Source organism: Meriones unguiculatus, chromosome 3, assembly GCF_030254825.1.
Source record: "Meriones unguiculatus strain TT.TT164.6M chromosome 3, Bangor_MerUng_6.1, whole genome shotgun sequence".
In the NCBI taxonomy this organism is placed as follows: Eukaryota; Metazoa; Chordata; class Mammalia; order Rodentia; family Muridae; genus Meriones; species Meriones unguiculatus.
The window spans coordinates 43,932,501-43,951,267 of NC_083351.1; the positions used below are offsets into that span (position 1 = coordinate 43,932,501).

The 18,767-nt window shown below is 38.2% G+C and overlaps 1 protein-coding gene across 5 annotated transcripts in view; it reads left to right on the forward strand.

The window, feature by feature from the left end:
- Positions 1–18,767, forward strand: part of Fktn (fukutin) — a 54,458-nt gene that overhangs the window by 1,043 nt on the left and 34,648 nt on the right. For 4 of the 5 annotated variants that reach the window (XM_021654856.2, XM_060379926.1, XM_060379924.1 and 1 more), the window contains exons 2-4: positions 4,801–5,009; positions 13,778–13,837; positions 15,266–15,469. In XM_021654856.2, coding sequence (XP_021510531.1) covers positions 4,905–5,009; positions 13,778–13,837; positions 15,266–15,469 — 369 coding nt within the window. In that variant the 5' untranslated portion in view covers positions 4,801–4,904. Of the gene's footprint in view, positions 1–4,800; positions 5,010–9,052; positions 9,119–13,777; positions 13,838–15,265; positions 15,470–18,767 lie in introns of those variants that run through there. The other variant, XM_060379927.1, reaches the window with a different exon arrangement.

The window sequence follows — 18,767 nt, forward strand, 5'->3', positions numbered from 1 at the left end:
GTTGGGGAATACCGGGAAAGATTGGATATAAATGGGGCTGGGTAATTAGAAGCTTTAGGTAAGAGTCCAGAGAACTGAATTCAGATTTTATCACCATCACCAAAAGGCAAGCCACTTTGTATGTACCTCAGGCTTTCTCAGTTGTAAAGAATGATATTACAGTCTTTCTACCTTTGAGGATTTCCAATAAAGGTCAGCTTGTGAGCCAGAAATGGTAGCTCACACATGTAATACAAGCACTTTGGAGGCCAAGACAAAGAGAACCACTAGGAAACAGAGCTACATAATTAGTTCAGACCAGCCTGGGGTAAATACCCTCAAACAAGCAATTGATTACTTGCTTCTTGAGGGAAAGGCTTTACTCACTCTTTACATTAGGGTTAATAATTGTTGTGATGAAATACCATGACCAAAAGTGACTTGGGGAAGATAGGGTTTGTTTTGCTCATAGTTTCATATAACAGCTCATCATCAAAAGCAGTGAGGACAGGAAGCTGGAGGGAGGAGCTGATGCAGCAGGGCGTGAAGGAGTGCTGCTTATCTGCTTCCATGGTTTGCTGAGCCTGTTTTATTATAGAACCCAGGGCCACCAGCCCAGGGATGACACCACCCACAATAGGCTTGACTTCCCCCCCCCCGCCCGACATCAATCAGTAATTAAGAAAATACTCTACAGAGTTGCCTACAGCCTTGTCTTATGGAGGCATTTTTCTCAATGGGTTCCCTCCTCCCAGATTATTCCAGTATGTAAGTCGACATAAAATTAACCGGCATACTCAACTTAAAAATAATGTGAAACGTAACTTAAATAATTCAGCTGGGAAGATAACTCAGTCACTAAAGTGCTTGTCATTGCAACCATGGTGATTGGACCTCCATCCCCAGAAGGTGTATAGACAAGCTGAGCATGGTAGCCTGTGGGCATAACCTCATATCTTGGAAGAGGATTCCAGGCTTGTGAGAGTTTGTCTTGGGGGTTTAGGGTTGCGCAGGGGAATGGTTAGATGTCTCAGTTACTAAGAGGAAACATGAGATGACCCAAAGTCAGACAGAACACTCACAAAGAGAGCCAAGCATGGCTGTGTACATGTCTGTCAAGCAGCACTAAGGGTAGCCAGCAGAAATAAGAGGATTGCTGGCCACCAGCCTGCCTCCCAAGTCAGTGAGAGGCTCTGCTTTGAGGGAGTAAGGGAGAGTGTGGTAGAGCAAAATACTAGACATTCTGGTCTGCTCACTCCTGCTGTCACACAAGTGCACAGAACTCCCAACACACACAGGTCCATATAGCCCCTCACTCACCCACACAAAGGTTGATGGTGCCCACAGAATGGTGCTACGGGTTGTCTGACCTCCACATGTTTGCAGACATAGCTTTGCACTCCTCCCCACCGTGCACAATAACAACCTTTCCATTCTAGCAATGAGAACACATTAGCAGAGTGAAGTTGTTGCTGGTTTTTTTTTGTTGTTTGTTTGTTTGTTTGTTTATTTGTTTGAACTGGTCTTGCTATGTATTGCTGTCTGGCCTGGAACTCACCATGTAAAAGAAGCCAGCCTCTAACTCAGAGATCCACCTACCTCTGCCTCACAAGTGCTGGAAATAAAGGCTTACACCACCAAGTCTGGTTGAGAGTAGACTCTAAAAAAAAATATTTTTTTAATTACAGAATTATGTTCAACTATGAAAAACATTAAATAAAAAGCATCTACATTTCTCCACCTGAAATGCAACATTAATTTTTATGCAGCCTCTTTTCCCTAGATCCTTTCTTTTCATCACTCCTGCAGAATTTTCCTTACAACGTTTTATAAGAAAGGAGTCACTGTGTCCTAATGATTTTTCTGGAAAATCACATGGGGAAAGTACATTATTTTACCTTTTCATCTTCCAAGTGGCAACATGGGAAGGTAGAGGTTATTTTGCAGAGGATTAGTAAGTGAATGAACATTAAATAGTAAAGATCCATCATCATCATTGGTCCTAGGATTGTCTCTCCAGCCTTGCGTATGCAGGCACTCTACTGCTGAGCTACAGTCCTAGCTCCTTGTTCAGTTTGTATTTTAAGATAGTCTCAGTAAGCTTCTCAGGCTGGCCAGGAACTCCAGCATAGGCAGCATTTGAACTTACCATCATGCTGCCTAGCCTCCAGAGTAGTTGGTATTATAGGCCTGTGCCATGAGGCCCTACTAGACTTTTATTTATTTTTTTTCGTATGATATATTTTGGTCATATTCTTCTCCCACCCCTAAACTCTTCCCACTCAACTTCAGATTCTTTCTCTCATAACCAAAAATACATGGGCTCTATTTTGTGTTGACCAACTATTTATGAGCATGTGTCCTTTCCTGGGATGTGTTTGATATACTCTGTCACTCCATTGAAGAAAAACTTTTTATCCCTCCCAGAAGTTATCAGTTGTAAATAATTTCTTTGCTAGTGGTGGGACTTTGTGTTCACTTCCCCTTCTCTGTGCTAGGATTTTGTCTGGCTTGAACTTGTACAGACGTGTGCCTGATGTCACAGTCTCTAAGTTCAAGTGTGCATCAGCCCTGTTGTGTCTGGAAAATGCTCTTACAATCTTTTACTTCCTCTTCTACATCTATCTCTGAGCCTTTGTGTATGGCTTTGATGTGTTTTCTCCTTGAAACTGAGTGTTCCAAAGTCTCTTACTCTGTATGTTGTCTAGTTATGGCTGTCTATATCAACTACTATCTACTGCAAGAAGTCTCTCTGATGAGTGTTCAACAACGAAATGATCTGTGCGTAGTTAGGAGTCATTTTATTTCTATGTTTATTTGGAAAAATAATTTTAATAGGGCTTTCCTTGGGGTATAGGTTCCATCTCATAGAGCTGGCCTTAAATCCAATCAAAAGGTGGTTGGCTACTCCCATAACATTTGTGCCACTATTACACAGTCAGTAGTTGTACCTTGCAGAAAGCTGCTATTATAGCTCACAGGGTTCATAGCTGGATGAGATTAATGATTACTTTTCTCCTGCAGTAGTGTGTATCATACCATCCAGCACTATAAATCTGGTCACTTGGGGCAAAGCTTCTAGTTGAGCATCAGCTTTATTTCTCTATATTCAGTGACATAAATATGTAGTATCTTCAGCAATAGGGCTTTGCTGTCAGGTTGTGGAGGGTAAATAGTAGCATTGGCAATACTGGCTAGATTTCTTTACAGTCTAAAAATGTTCAGTGTTTTTGCTTTTTCAGTTTTCTATTTTACTTTTGAGCGCCTCTGTGGTATCATTTTCTTTTTATGCCTCCCATTTTGCTAAGCCCCTAAACATACATTTACTAAATTGCACTATTCTCTGTGTTCTGTAGTTGATCTCCTATTCTTTTTTTTCAGTTTAAGGCATATTTGAATGTTAGCTGTGACACTGAAAGATTATGTAATGCTCTTGGCTACAGAAAACAATCTTGAACTTTGCACATGTTTCCAGCACAAGTGTGTTTGGCTTTACCACCACTTTTTCTCAACCTTGTTCATGTAGTGATGTGTAGTAAAATTGTAATAAAAGGTTAAATTAAAACTAAAAGAATGTGTATTCTGTTATGTAAAAATATATTATTAATGAATGAATCTTGTATTAAATGTAGAGACAGCTTCCCCCCCCAAAAAAAACCCAGTATATTAACTTGGACTTTAGAATAGTTAAGCTTAGAGGATGCTTAGCAGTGGTGCTATCGTAGATGTCACTAAGAAGCAGTATGTACTACACAAGTGAGGTTCTCAGTACATGCATGAGAGAGAGCTGAGATATGGAGAATGAGAAATAATCTGTTTCCATGACCTGCCCAGATGAAACCATTGTAACAAGTTTTAATTGACAGCAGACACTCATATCAACATCAGTGCTGATGGATGTTGCTAATTTTTACAGGTTAGTAAATCATGATGTATTCCATTATCTTGGTACATTATCTATGGATGGGATAGGTAGTTCTCACCTCTGTTGATGTACCTCTCATGGATAGTTGATCTTACATGGTTTCTTCCAGTGCTTATTTTATGTGTTCAGCTCTTTCAGCTTATCTGGATTGTTTTAAAGCTCCGTACCAAAACTTAGGACTTTAGAATGGAAGAGTAAAAATATTTGTACCCTATTGTGCCTGAAATTACCCGAAACAACTGGAAAATAGGAAATGGGTACAAATACATCTTCTCCAAGACAAATATTGCTGTAACCCCAAACTGAAATATATGAGAAAGGATTGTCAAATGTAAAAAGAAGATGCTTGTAGAAAGAGATCTCAACCCTGATAGAACAGAGACATGGTTCTTCTGTTTACAGTGTGTCAGGACATGAAGGGAAGTTGGGGAGCATCCACAGATGTTAGGCAGCATGAACTAGTAAGAAGAAAAGCAGACAATGTACTCACTATGCACTGTCCATACAGCAGCAAGATGGAGGCAGAGAGTGTCAGACTCCCTGTTTCTGACATTGTGAAGGTGTAATGCTTTAACTCTTTCTGCGTCTAACATGTACTCTGTCTTTCTCACATGCACACATGTACTTACTATTCTGTCAGCTGTTCCCTCCTACCCAAGTATTCTTATGAATAACTGATAGTTGGTCTTGACCTCACTGTGTAGCCTAGGCTGGCCTTGTACTCACTGTCTCCCTGCCTTAGCATGCCAAATGCTGGTGGTAAGGCCATGTACAGCCAGACTGTCTACGTATAAATAAGTTTGTGTGTGTGCATGTATGTGTGTGTGAGTGTATGTCCTGTCAGTAATTATTGAAGTTAATTTTTTTCCATATTGGCTTTTTTTTTTTCTTTACAGAAGTATCTTTTTATTCACAAGAAACAAGATTCTTCCTGTTCCATGAAGAAGATGAAAACAACTGGGTTATTGTTAAAAACCATTCAAGAAAACACCATAGACCAATGAGTAGAATCAATAAGAACGTGATCTTGGCCCTGTTAACACTGACAAGTTCTGCATTTCTGCTGTTTCAGCTGTACTACTACAAGTACTATTTGTCAGCAAGGGTAAGTGTGTCTCCTTCTTAGCCGGTATTGTGGCTGTGTGTTTTCTTAGCATATTTAAATTTCAGTACAGAAAATTAATAATGTGTAATTTTTAAAGAAACATTTCTCAGTGGGACTCTCATCTTTGCAGGCTGTTACAGGCAGTGTAGGATTACAATTAAATGTTTTTGTAATTATGCAATTAAATCAACAGTAATGTTTCAGGCTGGAGAGATGGCTCAGTGGGGAAGAGCACTGGCTGCTCTTCCAGGGGTCCTAAGTTCAGTTTCCAGCACCCACATAGTGCGTCATGATAAAGCGATCTAATGCCCTTTTCTGCCATGCAGTTGTGCATGCAGACAGAGCACTCATAAATTTAAAAAAAAAGTAATGTTTCAAATATCTATTTTTTGATTTAAAAAAAATACTACTCCTAAATAGTATCAGTTAAATGAAGCGCCACTGATAAGTAATTTTGATAACATATCAAAATTATTTTATCTGAGAGTATATATTGATTCAGAATCTACTAGAAGAATTGCAGTGTAACTTACCTTTGTTGCTACACAGCTTTCCAGGATCTTAGGATAGATCTTAGGATACCCTGAGTCGGTTGTGGAAGGCCTACTTCTCCTTATGTTTGGAGCATTTTATAGATGTCCACTTGGCCACTTATTTAGATGAGTTTAGATTTTTCTGTGATCTACAGATGAAATCAGTCTAATTATCTAATAATTCAAGATAAGGAACAAATATACTGTATTTCATAGAGGAATAGGCTTGACAGTAAGTAGCTCAGGTTTTTTAAATAACAAATTTACTTTGTTTGGATGTTCTATCAGGGAGCACAGCTACTCATATGCCTTGGACCCAAGAATGGTCCTTTTTCTGAGGGAGGTTGACCTCTTTGACTGACTGAGTGTTCAGCTTCAAGAGGGACAAACATGGAACAATGAGGGAGGAAGGGGATACCTGTCTGGCCAGCCAGATCAGTCCTAGAAATCAGTGTGGTAGACAGCAGCGTGAGATCGCCATCATATCCTGAACACAAACTCTAGTAGAATGGTAGCCCAGTGATCATTCTGTGGTCTCTAATCAAGTACAGATATTCCTCAACTACAGTAAGGTTACCTCATAGGATAAAAACTATATTTAATATGCCTCACCTACTGGATAGCATAGCTTGGCATAATACTCTGTGAAATATTATAACATGGCTGATAGCTCCACAGCATCGTAAGTACTGAATAGCCTGTCCAGGAAAAGATAAAATCCCAAACTGTGCAGTGCATAATACTTTTTCATATCATTGTAAACTCACCCATCATTAGTTGGGAACTGTTCAGAGTTGGCTTACAGTTCATGCCGAGACAAGTTTCTAGGGAAGTTTCAACCATTCATTGTTTTTTTTTTTGTTTGTTTGTTTGGTTTTTTTTTTTTTTTTGGTTTATTTTGTTTTGTGTTTGGTTTTGTTTTTTCTTACAACTCCTAACAGTTTAATGTGGTTTAATGTGTGCTTACTTAATATATATTTACTGAACACTTGTTAATACACAAGGAATAGTAGGAAAACTGAGATTAAAAGGGCAAAGGTCATACTTCCTAGATACTCATAATTTGATAGTTGTAGCAGTAGCAGTAATTCTTAAATATGGGGTTTGAGTTCAAATCTTAGTTCAGTCATCTGGCTTTCAGCAAACCCCTTCTTTAAGCTTTGATGTCTTTGATTGGGACTCAGTAATGTTGCCAGCTTAGCTAGTCTAGTTGATGTGATGCATCACCTTAATGTGTCCTACATAGTATATGTTCACACATGATAGCTTCTGGTAGCTTCTGTTTCCTATAGACGGTTTACTCTATAATTTTAAAAATAAAGTTGAGAGGCTGGTAAGGTGGCTCAGTGGATAAGTTCACTTGCCCCCAAGCTGGGCAATCTGAGTTCAACTCCTGGAAGCCATACAGTAAAGAGAGAGAACCAACTCCTAAAAGTTGTCCTCTGACCTCCTCACATGAATGAATGAATGAATGAATGAATGAATGAATGAGTTAAGAAAGAGAGAAAGGAAGGAAGGAAGTTGAAGTAATTATTAGAGTTCTTACGAACCTATATTTTCACTGTTTTATAAATGAGTTAACTAGAATCTAGATAGAGTGTTTCTTGCTCATGTTTAACGAAGTTGTTGCCTTTACTCATAGGGCCATTCTGACGTGTAAGTAAAACTCTTTTTAAGCAGAATGTGTTCAGATTGGCAGATAAGCAATGAAACTGCGCTCAGAACACTGCCGGGCAGTTGAAAACATTGAGGTTGTTGGTTAAGTAAAGACAGAGCACCAAGTGAGGCAAACCTTCCATGGTGCTCTCTAGTCAGATGAACCACACCAGTGCCCTTAGCATGACTGTTCGGGTTACCTAGACGGCCACTCACAGGGTGGGATTCTGGGATAGCTTCCTGTTATGTTCAGTAATTTCAGGTGGAGGGAAGCATTTGAAAGAGGAATGGCAGCAATTATTCACAGTGAACAATTTCATATTAAGAATGGAAAATAATCCTACGGCCATGTAGAATTTCAAAGGCTTTTGAAATATTTTTAAGTTGGTTTGCTTAGTAAAATTATGCAAAGATTTTTACTTGTTCTTTGACTTTTGGCTTGCTTTATAGTGTGCTGAAGGAAAATATGTAGGTTAATCCTAGGGGGAAAGTATATATTTTACAGTCTAGTGTAATATGGCATATTTTGTTAAATATCACCCTTCCATTTTTCCGTTATCCAGAAAAAAAAAGGTGAATTTTTTTATTACAATTAAAGTATTTAAAAAAAATTCTTCCATATATTCTTAGGCTGTAGACTATAGGTTTTCAAATAGTTTACTAACACCCACATCTTTCTTCCCTTTGCTGATAACATTTAGGATTCCAGTCCATGGAGAATTTGAGAGTGGTATTTCTACTTGAAGGAGTAGCCGTGAGATGCAGAAGAGGGCAGCTACACAGATAGTTGGGCATTCAGCACAGATTAGGTCTCAGCTCTAGGTGTGCAGGTTTATAAACAACTAGGAAAAAAGCAGGTATTGAAGGCTTTAAAGTTTTTTAATAAAGACTTAGCCATTTGACTTTATTTGAGCATGTTTAAACAGTCATACAAATTCAGAATTTGGATTTGGGGTTCCTATAAGAATTTGATTATTGGATACTCTACATCATAAATGACAAGATATTTCTTTGTCTTAGCATTCTATTTCTAGAATACCTTTCTTACTTTTTTTTGTGTGTAGTTTTTTTTTGTTTTGTTGTGTTTTGTTGTTTGAGTCAGGGTTTCTCTGTATAGCCTTGGCTGTCCTGGACTCACTTTGAAGACCAGGCTGGCCTCAAACTCACAGAGATCTGCCTGCTTCTGCCTCCCAGAGTGCTGGGATTACAGGCTTGTGCCATGAAAAGCCTTTTGTTAATGACATACCTTTGGAGCAGTGAAGTTTAATAGCCACCAATTATTTTTCTACCAGTTCTTTTAGGATCTGATTCTGCCCATCCACATATTTATGCCCCTTAAGTTTTCAGTACAACTATGCAGTAGGAAATATTTTGAAATATCTTTAGGCTTCTTTTTTATCTTCTTAGCCTATTTTGTTGAAAATATTAAAAAAAATATTTAAGCTGAGTACAATAATAGAATCTAGAACAGAATGACAGGTGAATCAGCCATAACTTCCTAAACTCACAATTTGAGGAGCTTTGGAACTAAAGATTGAGAAATATGTAAGGAAATAAATGAATAATTTAATATTTACTTCTTTGAACTCCCTTCTGAATACTTTACTGGTTAAGAATTCTTCTGTCCCCCAGTGTTTAGGCTCTGTAATCCTCATATACTATGAGACATATGTCTAAAATTCAAATTTTAGAAATTTTGGTCCAATTCTCTGCATAGCATACCTATAGAGTAAACCTAAACTACATAGCATAGTATGCAGGATACTCTCTGTTTGCCTCTCCAGATATTTCTTCGCCATACTCTATGCCTTGGGAGGCTGATCTCTATGGACTGCATTAACTCCCTTGCCTTTGGGTTTCCGTTTGGGTTCAACCAATGGGAAGCATCAGCTGGAGATTGGAGACTAGGAAGAAAGAGAGGTCAGGTTATTTATTCTCTTGGTTCTCTGTTTGTATGGTAGTTGGTTGGCAGTGACTACATTCTTCTTATTAATTTACAGTTGTAGCCACTAGCTACCAGTAGCTATTCTTCCCCACAGATACAACAACTATTAAGACAATAAAAATAAAATTTAAATTCTAGGGCACTTTATTTTGTAGGTCCATGGGTATATTTATAAAACTGCATGTTTTTGTAACATTTGTAAAATGTAGCTTTGCATTCCTTTTCTTAAATGAGGTCATTAAAATTGTATGATCATTAAGCCTTATAAAGCTAGATCCCCTCAGTATTCTTATCCTTGACCCTTCAAGTTAAGTTTCCAGGAAAAAAAGAACTGAAGAATAACATACTTTAAGGGCTAGATTAATGGATATTTCATAGGTGCACAATATTTTAAGTTGGTCTTATGGGATGAGTCAGAAGTTTTCCAGATGATCATGAAGAATGTTGAAGGTCATTACAAATAAAAGAAAAAGTTTATTCTAAAAGAATGAATTATATAAATGTCTATACTGTGTAGAAACCAAAGGAAATAGTACAAAAATCTTGAGGTGGAAAGTGCCTGGAACAATTTGGGTATTAATATGGTTGTAGAGGAGTGAGAGATGAAAGGAGAGTAGGTAAGACCAAAGACTTCCCTGTTGTTGAGAGCCTTATTGACCAATATAAGAACTTTGGGCCTTATTGGTAAGATTGAACCATAGGAAGGTTTTGAGCTATTGATATGACATGATTGTGCTAGCCCATCTGCTCTATTAAGAATAGATTATAGGAGCACAGGCTGCAAGAAACTAGTTAAAAGGTGACTATAATTTACACAAGAGGTGGCAATGCCTTAGACAAGGGAGTTAGTAAGAAATAGAAAGCAGAGATAAAAGGATTTATTGATTGCAAGATGCAGGGTATGAAAGACAGAAGAAAGTCAAAGGTTACTTGTGTTTTTTATCTAGGCAACAGAAGTGAGAAGTTGTAGTTTATTGAAATGAGAAAAACTAAAAGAGCAAGTCCAAAATAGGGTGAATGGAAGGTTTTTCATATGTAGTTTTAGGTGCCTATTTGACACCCTGGTAAAGAATAGACAAGTGGATATGCGAGTCTGCAGTTCAAAGGCTTAGAGTTTTAAGCAGGTGGGTGGTAAAACTCTAAGACTTGGGGAAATAAGACGACTACTCCCTGGGTAAAGACATTTTCCTCTGTGATGCTCTGAAGCCATATAGCGGAAGGGAAGAACATACTTCCACAAGTTGTCCTCAGACCTCCAAGTGCACAGCACGGTACATGTGCCATCTCTAAAATAAGTAAATAAATGTTTTTTAAAAGTGAAAAAGCAATGGGCTAGAGACATAGCTTAGCAGTTAGGAACATTTTCTGTTCTACAAGAGGACCCAGATTTGGTTTCCAAGCACCTATGCAATGACTCACAACTTCTTGTAACTCCAGTTCCAAGAGATTTAATGCCCTCTTCTGACCTCTGCAGGAACTGCACACATGCAGTCGATGTGTATGAGTGTCTTGCTTATATATATGTATCACGAGTAAATTTTTAATAAAAATAAAAAGCGACAAGACTCAATGAGATACGAAATAAGTGAACATAGATTTAAAAGAATGTCTTGAGATCTGAGTTTTGCCCCTTAAGCTCATTTCAAAGAATTGAGAACTAGCTAGTGAGACTAAGTACAAACACCAGGGAGACACAGCAGAGACTGAAGTATGGGAATCATAAGAGTCCAGTAAACCAAGTATTCCAGTGAGGCAGGGTTACTGAGCCTTGGTAGATGAAATGAGGTAGAGCTAACAACCAGTGGAATTAGCATTGTGGAAGTCAATAGTAGTTGTGAGTGTTTGGCAGAGTAAGTTTGAGTGCAAGTGATTTCACAGGAAAGAATTACAGGCAATGAGAGCAACTATTTAGAGTTTGGTTGGTTGGTTGGTTTTTCAGGACAGGGTTTCTCTATATAGCTTTGGCTGTCCTGGAACTAGGTCTATAGACGAGGCTGGCCTTGAACTCACAGAAATCCTCTTACTTTTGCCTCTTTAGTTCTGGGATTAAAGGCATATGCTACCACCACCTGGCTCACTGGGAGTTTTGCATAAAGGAGAACAATAATTGTCAGGGAAAAGAGCTGTCAAGAAGTTTTTGTTTGTTTCTTGTTTTAATTATTTTTAATGGAAAAAATAATATTGTGTCCAGCAGAGAAAGGAAAGTTGCTGGAGCAATATCTGTGGCCAAGAGAAGTGGCTACAAATACGAATACAGACAGTTCATTTCTTATGAAAAGAGGAAAGTCAGATTGTATGGATGTAATTTCACTAGGTAGCAAAGTATTGGGAGTACTTGAAAGTTCTCCAATTCCTTTTCTCAGGAAAACAAAAGCAATATCACAGACAGATGGTATAAGGAAAATATGCTAAAGAGCATTAATGGAGAAGGGAAAGTAGGATTGCTCTGCAGAATGAAGACCCTACGCAGCAGTCATCAGGAATTGGCAGTGACAGCAGTGAACAGGCATAGTTAGCTGTGTGCTTACAAGTGCAGACAAGTGAGAGTTGGATTTCTGTTGCTTATTTTGCTTCGTTCTTTGATTGTAAGTTTCACTATGTAGTCCATATTGGCCTTCAGCCTCCCAAATACTGGGATAAGAAGTATGTTAGTGTGGTGGCACAGAGGAAGAAGACTGGGGAATGACTGCTAATAAGGATATAGTTTGAACAATGTGAAATGTTCAAGATAGAGGTGATAGTATCAACTGTAACTGTATGTTTACCACTCTAGTTGGCAGCATGGACCTGGGAGAGCAGGCTTAAAAATGAGAAGACCAGGTGACTCTTCTTAACCCTTAGAATATAAATTGTCTGATGCTCTGAATAAAGCTGGCTATTACATGAGACTTTTAGCTGGTTGTGGTAGTGCACACCTTTAATCTTAACATTAAGGTGGCAGAGGCAGGCAGATCTCTGTGAGTTCAAGGCCAGCCTGGTCTACAAAAACAGTCCAGGACAGCCAAGGTTATACAGAGCAACCCTGCCTGGAAAGTAAAATAAAGTCACCTGAGTAAAATTTACAATCACAAGGACAAGCCTCACGTAGCAAAAACATGTTTTTATACAGGCACATGGTTAACAAGAGCTGAAGTAAACTCACTCCCATCTGCAACACCTGGGAGGAACATGAAAACAGTCCAAGAGGAGTTTTGTGTTTTGAAGAAACTGAGGTCACAAGACTCTTGTCTTGTTGTCTTGGAGTTTTCTTTTCTCACATGCACTCTGAACTCCCTCATACAACTCCATTCTTGGACTGTGTTCTGACAGCCATACATACAGTCAACTATACACTTTAAAAGAGTAGAGTTTATGATCTATGATCTTAATTCCAAAAAAGCTATAAAATAATCTACTAGCTCACTAGAAATGCCCTTGTTCCAAACTTAACAAAATCAGTTTGCTATATTAAGGTAGGGTTGCAGTGAGAAAAAAATAACTTTCTTCACTCTCCATTACTTATTAAGATTGAAGATTACAAAGTTATTGTTTGATCTTATTTTGTTGTGTTTTTCTCAAATGTCCATTTGTATTCAACTGTTACTAATTTGCAGATTTGTGAGAGACTGAATGCAGCTCCACCTTGATTACTCTTCCTCCCTTCTTTTCGCTTCCAGTTAACAAATTCGAACTAACATTTATTTAACCAAGCACTATGCCAGACATGGTGATACAGAGACAGTTTGGTCTTGTTACCTGCCCTTGAGTAAGCAATTTGATGAGAAAAGGACCTTCTTTTTTGGAATGTTGAGCACATTGTATTTGCAGGATGAGACGATTTTAATTGATTGTCAGCAACCTCTCTGTTATACTTCATAGGTAGAAAACACTGAAAGCATAAGGAGCTGGCAAACTTGTCTGAGTGTAAAACATTCTTCTTATCTCTAGACCATCAGACATTTTTTTTTCCTATTTATTTTCACAGTATTTGGGAGCTGGTCACGAATACTGATATTGCTTTCCTCCTTCTGACTCTCTGAATCTGGACATTTAAAAAGTATTATTAACTTGTAAGTCACCTAGAACATGTGAAATAATAGTATACATTATGAGAATTGTGGGTATTGGTGCCATCTCAACTAGGAATAATGCCACTTGCTTTGCAGGATTGTTGAGAGAGAATAGATGAGGGAGGAAACAATTTTTTCTTTTGATTTGGAAGTATAGAACAGAACTGGGCATTTGGGAACTGCTCATTAGTATACTTTTTAAAAACTCACTTTGTCATCTCATTACTAATTCAATATGTGGACAAACTCTAATTTCAGAGAAATAGCAGAGAGCCAGCTAGTTTGTGCTATAATCTCAGGACTTGAGAGGCTAAGGCAGGACAGAGAGAAGCATTGGGTAGGAGAACAGGAAACAGACAGATAGAAATAGGAATATGAGTGAGAATGCTCTTCTTGATGGGCATTAATTGGTTCAGAAAAGCTGGCCATACCATTGAACTGCTTCAGTAATTTACCGTACTCTGTCAGTGTTTTGCCTCTTGGTTTATTATATAATTGTTTGCTGCTGAGTATGAAAATAAGCATTTGGATAATCACATGCTAGGCTATGAATTTACTAAAATATTCTTTTATTCTCTATACTAGAATGGAACAGGTTCATCAAAATCCAAAGGAAACCGAATTGGATTTGATAGCACACAATGGGTATGTATGATAGACAAGAAGTCTCAATTAGCGTGTTTGTATTGTCTTTATTTCATTCATTGGTTTACCTTGGACATGAGGAGTCGACCCTCTACCAAGTGCTTTACATGGAATGTCTCATCTTATCCTTGTGGACTGTTAAGAAGTCAGTATGTATTGTTTTTCTCAGTTTAGCTAGTTGTGGATTATGGTTAGCTGGTTAGTAAATATCTGAATCCAGATTTTAACTTTACATCTCTATAATTCTTGTCCACTGAACTATACTGCTTTCCCAAACAAGTGAACATATGACCAGAATTGAGCTATGAATATAAAAGAAATTAATAATCAGGAATAAAAATCTCAGTGTTTTCTTTGTAAAATGAAAGGAACAGATAATGTAATATATACAGTATATTTTTTGTTTTGCAAAATTTCAAAACATCCACATTTTAAAATACACTTTTTTCTATGTAATTAAGAATTAGAAACAATACTGAGAGGGCAGAGCTGAGATGTAGCTCAGGTGTTAAAGCGTTTGCCTAGCGTGCAGGAGCCCCTGGGTTCAGTCTCAAGCACTATATAAACCAGATATGGTAGCAGGGGACCAGGAGCTCACGCCATCCTCAGCTACAGACACTGTTCAAGGGAAGCCTGGCCTACCTGGGACCCTGTGTCAACAACAGTTGTAAAAATAAAAGATAATGCTGGGTTACTAATAAAAAAAAAAAAAAACCCTTTGTTTGTTTTTATTTTGTTTTTGCTTGTTTGCTTTCTCTTCTTTTATGCTGTTATTTTGAGACAGGGACTCACTAGTATATCACTGGTTGGCCTGGGACTTTCTGTGTAGACCAGGCTTGCCTCAAACATTGTGGTAGTCTTCTACCTCTACCTCTGGAGTGCTGAAGATACAGGCAGTCATCATCATAAGTGGCCATTTTTGGCTTCCTATGTCTCTACTTTTGTGCTAGGTTGTTTACATTTTGTTGTAGTGCATTTTACCTTGAATTGTAGTGACTTGTTATCTTCCTCAGTAGACTGCGCACTTCTTGAGGACAGGAAACAAGTGTGTTATTTATTTGCTTATTCCTAGTGCAGTGATAAGCATGCTGTCTATTGGGTAGATACTATGGTCTTAGAAAACTAATTTAACAAAATTAGTTGTGGTGAGCTAGGCCTAGTGGCCCACGCCTTTAAATCACCCTACAGGGAATCGGACAGCATGTGTACAAGAAGAAGAAGGCCTGCCTGGGCTTCATAATGAGTCTAAGGCTAACCTATGACTCAATGAGACCCTTTCTCAAAATGAAAATACAAAAGGGATCTGGGAAAAGAGCCCAATGACAGAGCACTTACCGAGCATGTGTGAGGTCCGGGGTTCAGTTCCTAGTACAGGAAAAAGTTCTATTGACTTAGTGGTTTCAAAGAGATTCTCTTCCTCTCAAACAGCGTGCAGTTAAGAAATTTATTATGCTGACATCCAGCCAAAATGTGCCAGTGTTCCTTATTGACCCTTGGATTCTGGAATCAATTAATAAAAACGTTGAACAAGTGAAAAATACTACTCAAGGGTCTGCTTCAGAGTGCAGATTTTTTTGTGTTCCAAGAGACTTCACTGTATTTGCACTCCAGTATCACCTATGGAAGAATGAGGTAAGTCCACTGCTTTAGCTAATGGAGATAGTGTGAGATTATACCAGCTTAAGTAAAACATCCAAAGTTCTTTGTGTAAATTGGATTGAATATTTTCAGCTATAAAGTAGCTGGATACAATATCTACCACAAAGAAGACATTTATTCTCTTCTAGTAAGAGGGTAAAATAATGGTGACTATTGATGTTCATTTGTCTTCCTACTGATACCAGGGCTGAAGTTTTTTCTCCATTTCCACAATCATTCCAGCATAACTCTTGTAGTGTCATAGACACATCACATCCATGCTTAACACAGGGGAATGAAAGGAAGAAATGGGAAAATCCATCTTTTTAAGGAAATTTTTTCTCAGAAGCTTCTGGTAAATTGCTATTCAGATATCACAGTCTTGACTATAATCATGACCTTGAGGAGGTCAGCATGGGTGTTCAGCATCTCCATTAGTTAGACAGGCAGGGAGGGGCTGTGTTCCCACCGTGTGTTGCAGAAGGTACGCCTCAGCCTAGGATTTTGTCTATAGCACCGTTCCTCCATTTTGTATGCACACAGTATTAGTGCGCTACTCATATGGAGTGCTTTTCAGATGTATCCAAAAACCTAAACTTGTATTTCTAAATTGCTTTTAGTTTCAAGATGAAAGGCAGACAGGGGTGCATGCTTTATTTCAAATATCTGTCATGATTTTGATTTTCATACAATTTAGATATGTTCCCCCAAGGCTTATGTGTCGTAAACTTGATCCTCAATGCAGTGATGTAGGGATATAGAACATTTATGTGCTAGAGTCTGGTGAGAAAGAGATTAAGATAGCAGATAGCATGCATCAGATTAAATGAGCATCACTAGTCAGGCCTCATGAGAGATGCACAAGTTCTACAGGTTTGATTTGTCATGTTGACAGTGGCAGGTGGAACTCCTTCCAGAGTGATGGTGTGCACTGGGTCAGCAGGCTATGAACTGCTAGGAATTGAGCAGGCTTCTCAGTTGCCTCAAACTCGGTGTCGGAGAATGCACTTGGCATCTTGTCTGGGTTCTGTCTAGGCAGGGATGCAGGTGAGAAACAGGTGAGGTGCAAATGTAATGGTCTTTGTTGGCTTGCTTTTTTTCTTGTTTTACATTCTAACATTGTTTCAAGCTATGGAAAATTGAGAATATGGTATTTAAAGCTTAATTTTTATTTTTAAGCAAAACAATACTAGTTTTAAGTTCAAAAGGCCAGATAGTAATGCAAAGCTCAGTAAACTAGGGCAATATCTGCCTCTCCTCTCACAGTTTACTCTCAGTCCTAGAGCCAGTGGCTTGAAGTCCTTTCACCTTGTTTATCTCCTCATTTATAAATGCTTACACTTCATTACTAGTATCTCACATAGATGAGGAATTTAGTTCACATTCTCATATGGATACACATAGTCATTCCACATTATTATGAGTAAATAGTCACATGAAATTCATTTACTCTGATCATACTTCTTTTCTCATAATGATTATCCTTTATTTTTTTACTTGCTCTTTTCATATACTTGTGAATAATGAATGCAACTGTGAACTCTGAAATAGAAACATAAAAGCTCAGTAGGATATAATACACCGTTTTCCTACTTTCTGTTCCTTTGATTTGTGGGTCTTTCATTCTTGGTTTTGTCTTTTTCCTGGTCCCAGTGTTCTAATATAAACAAATAATTTTATTTTCTTCATTTTGCTTTGTGATTTTTTTTCTCTCTTTTTCAACTGTTCTACTTTTTTTTTTTTTAGCAAAAGCCTAATGCCATTGGTTTAATATTTTTGTCTAAAATTTTGTTTTCTTAAATTTCTTGCATTCTTTTGTTCATGGAATGCTTTTGCCTGTGTCACTAAAGATTGTTAAGTTTTGGGGTTATTTTTCTAATAAATTGTCCTCTAATACCTTTTTGTTTTGCTAGATCTTTTTTATGGCATGTTTATTTTGTTTGACTTGTGTGTTTTTATGGTACAGATTTTCAGCAGTTTGTGCTGATCTTGATTCATGTTTAAGAACAAGAGACTGAGCGGGGTGAGGTGCTGCATGCCTTTACTCCATAGGCATGAGCAGATCTTTATGAGCTGTAGGCCAGCTTAATCTACATAGTGGATTTCAGGCCAGCCAAGGCTGCATAGTGAAACCCTGTCTCACACAGACCCTGCTCAAACAAAACAAAAGAACAAGAGACTGAAAAGAACCCAACGGGGTGATTAGGCCCCACAGGCTGCTGGTGGATAAGTGGACAAGTATCCTCACTGGGGAGATGTGTAAATGTCTGTGTTGGCAGCTCGTTTCTGTTGGACCGAGTTTCTTATAGAAAAAGCCTATGGTGCTGATGAACAATTTTTTTTACAAAGAGCATTTGATATCATCATTTCCTCAAATAAAGTCTGTAGAAATTATAACCGTTACATATGTATTCTCCCAAGTCAATACAGTGTTATAACCTACAGATCAAATGAAGTAATGATCTTCCAATGTGTAAAAGTTCAGGGATGACTACATTGTAAGCTTAATAAGGGAGTCATATGTCTATGTCAGTGAGTTTGCAGAGTGTGATCACGGCAAATATAGACCCTTGCTGTACATGACATTGTTGTAAATAATACAATTTTTCAAAGTAGGAAGCAACAGAAAAATAATTCAGCATTCAGGAGGCTGAAATAGGAAAATTACAAGTCAGCCTGGGCTACATAACAAAACCCTTTTCTCAGTAATAATAATAATAATGTGCCTTCATTAATATGGTTATTTTATCTTGGAAAGGGTTCTTATCTGGTAGGATATTTTAAGTTATGTAAGATAAAGTATAGAGTTTCATATTTTAGATTATTAAAAAAAAACAATTGTTTTTAAAAGTCCTTCCCAGAGGGGAAGATAAACAGTGTCTATACCTTTCCATCAGGTTTCAGTGACAAACATGGGATTCCACCAAAGCTTACCCTGGGAAACCAGTGAGTTTCCTGGCTTACAGAGCATAGATTCCTTCCTTCCTTCCTTCCTTCCTTCCTTCCTTCCTTCCTTCCTTCCTTCCTTCCTTCCTCCCTCCCTCCCTCCCTGGGTGTGGGTGCTCCCTACACAAGAGGCCTCACCTGGAAAGCCTTTACCTAACAGTGACCTTCCCTGTTATAACATGGGTGAAGCGTCCCTCTCCTAGCCACACACTCCCCTCACCCTGCACTTACCTATATATATTCCAGCCCTTCCCCAGGAGTTTCACCTGTGCAATTAAGGCAGAACTGCATACAGCAGGTTTAGGGAGCTGTCGGATACTCAGGTGAAGGTCTTGAGAGCCTCCCT